Source organism: Atta colombica, unplaced genomic scaffold (genome assembly GCF_001594045.1).
Source record: "Atta colombica isolate Treedump-2 unplaced genomic scaffold, Acol1.0 scaffold9, whole genome shotgun sequence".
Classification (NCBI taxonomy): Eukaryota; Metazoa; Arthropoda; class Insecta; order Hymenoptera; family Formicidae; genus Atta; species Atta colombica.
Window position 1 is genome coordinate 5424284 of NW_017259583.1, and position 1977 is coordinate 5426260.

Sequence of the window (1977 nt, forward strand, 5' to 3'; positions counted from 1 at the left end):
ATTGATATATATATATTACACAATTATAAAAAAAGTCGCCAAATACGGCTAAATGTTTATATATATATATACATATATAAATAATCATATATGTATATTCTATATACATTAATAAAAATATATAATGCTAAGTACTCTTGCACAATTTATGCCTTGGTAGGGCAACAAGAAAAAATTATTTTTAGCTTTTATAAATTAGTTAATAAAGAAATATTAAAAGGAAAACGTGATAGAAGATAAATATATACTATTATTGCAGCTGCCGCCATCTACGTTTAAAATTCTAAACTCACACATTAAAAAGCTGATTCTTCAGCATTTTGCATATAAAAATATGAAAATTGCTATCGTGTGCAAAAGTCTATGTTTAGCGTAGCGCAAAGAAGCTAATTATATAACACCGATTAATACACAATACTTTTATTTGTCGTAATCTTTTTTCACGAGAGAAAAAAAATCTATTCTTATAAAAAGAAAAATTTATAATAAATACAAATGCGAATTTATATTTTTGAAAAAAAAAACATGAAAAAAGAATCTTATCTAATCATATTACTAAATTGTATAACTGTTATGAGCGCGCGGACTTTTTTTACATGCTTATCTCAATATCGAATAATTATATATCTGATCTTCTACAAACTGCAAATTGCGACTTCCTTGATCCGCGATATAAATTACGCGTGTACGTCTCCCGGTACGCACGCGGACGGACGTCGCGGACAGTTCGGCCGGTTGCTCGTCGTCAATGGAAAATTTCTCAATGCAGTGATCAAAGCGTGCGGTGTGCGTGGTCGCGCGACCGTGACGCATCGCCAACGACAGTCGCGCGCTCGGCGTGACTCCACGGGATCGCGACATCGCGTCCTCGACGATCGTGTCCATCAGCTGTCGATTATTCGGTATCACATTCATACGACGATAACGATGGTGACAACGAGAACGATCGTTAACGATCGTCGCACAAGATGCAGACCCGGTTGTATCTTGGAACCGGCTCGGTGGAAAAATCAAGATGGCCAGGCATGCCGGGATCACAAGGAGCGCAGTCGGAGCGGGGACGGCTTTACGCCGCGATCGCACGATAATTTCGGCTCACCTCCATCACGATGCGGCCCACGGGCTTGTCGTCCGCGGTCATGTCGAAGAAAACGCGTGGCAGTGCCATGTTCTTAGCTGCTGCGGCAAAACTTCGTAGGAGCGTGTCAAAGGACGGTCGTCTCGGCCGGGCGGTGGCTCCGAAATGGCTCGACTGCCTGAAGGTCGAATCAATTGACAACCGGCAAATCGATCTCAACGCCATTCTATCGCTCCTGGAAACTCGCCGGAAATCGATTTGACGCGACGCGATCCGCGCTGTTCGTTTTACGACGACTGATTTGGCAGTTTTACGGATTTTTCGCCGGTTATTCCGCGAAAATATTATGTAATAAAAGAAATGTTTTTGGTTACAAATTGGTTGCCATCGAATGAGATTGCGATATCACGACGTCGGCCAATCGAGAGTTGTACTTTCGGCTGATCTCAAAAGCCAATCAGATATTTCTTCATGGATTCTTACTGTCGCGTGTTGCCATTGGTGGAACGTTGAAATCTGTAGTTATCGAATGAACGGCTCTTTAACCGGTATTCATAAGACGATATTAGTCGGATCTTATATTTAAAATCATTTTAAGTACAGTTTTAAGATGTTATGATCAGAGAATTATATTAACATTTTAAGACATTACTTAAGACGATCTTAAAATAAGAATTGATTATGAATATCAGTCATAAGCCCGATATTTATAATCCATTTTTATTTTAACACCGTCTTAAGTAATATTTTAAAATGTTAATGCGGCTTTCCAATTAATTTATGGTATTTTAAGATATATATAGTACTAAGGCAATTTTGAATATAAAAATAGATCAGATTCGTCACATCTGAAAATTATTATACTGTACTTAAAATAATCTTAAATATATATATATATA

General features: G+C 37.9%; 1 protein-coding gene across 1 annotated transcript in view; it reads right to left on the bottom strand.

Moving 5' to 3' along the window:
• Positions 1-1430, bottom strand: part of LOC108693476 (peptidyl-prolyl cis-trans isomerase-like) — a 3359-nt gene extending 1929 nt beyond the window's left edge. Inside the window, exon 1 of the mRNA XM_018202457.1 lies at positions 1100-1430. Coding sequence (XP_018057946.1) covers positions 1100-1303 — 204 coding nt within the window. The 5' untranslated portion in view covers positions 1304-1430. The remainder of the gene's footprint in view (positions 1-1099) is intronic.
• Positions 1431-1977: the final 547 nt, after the last annotated feature.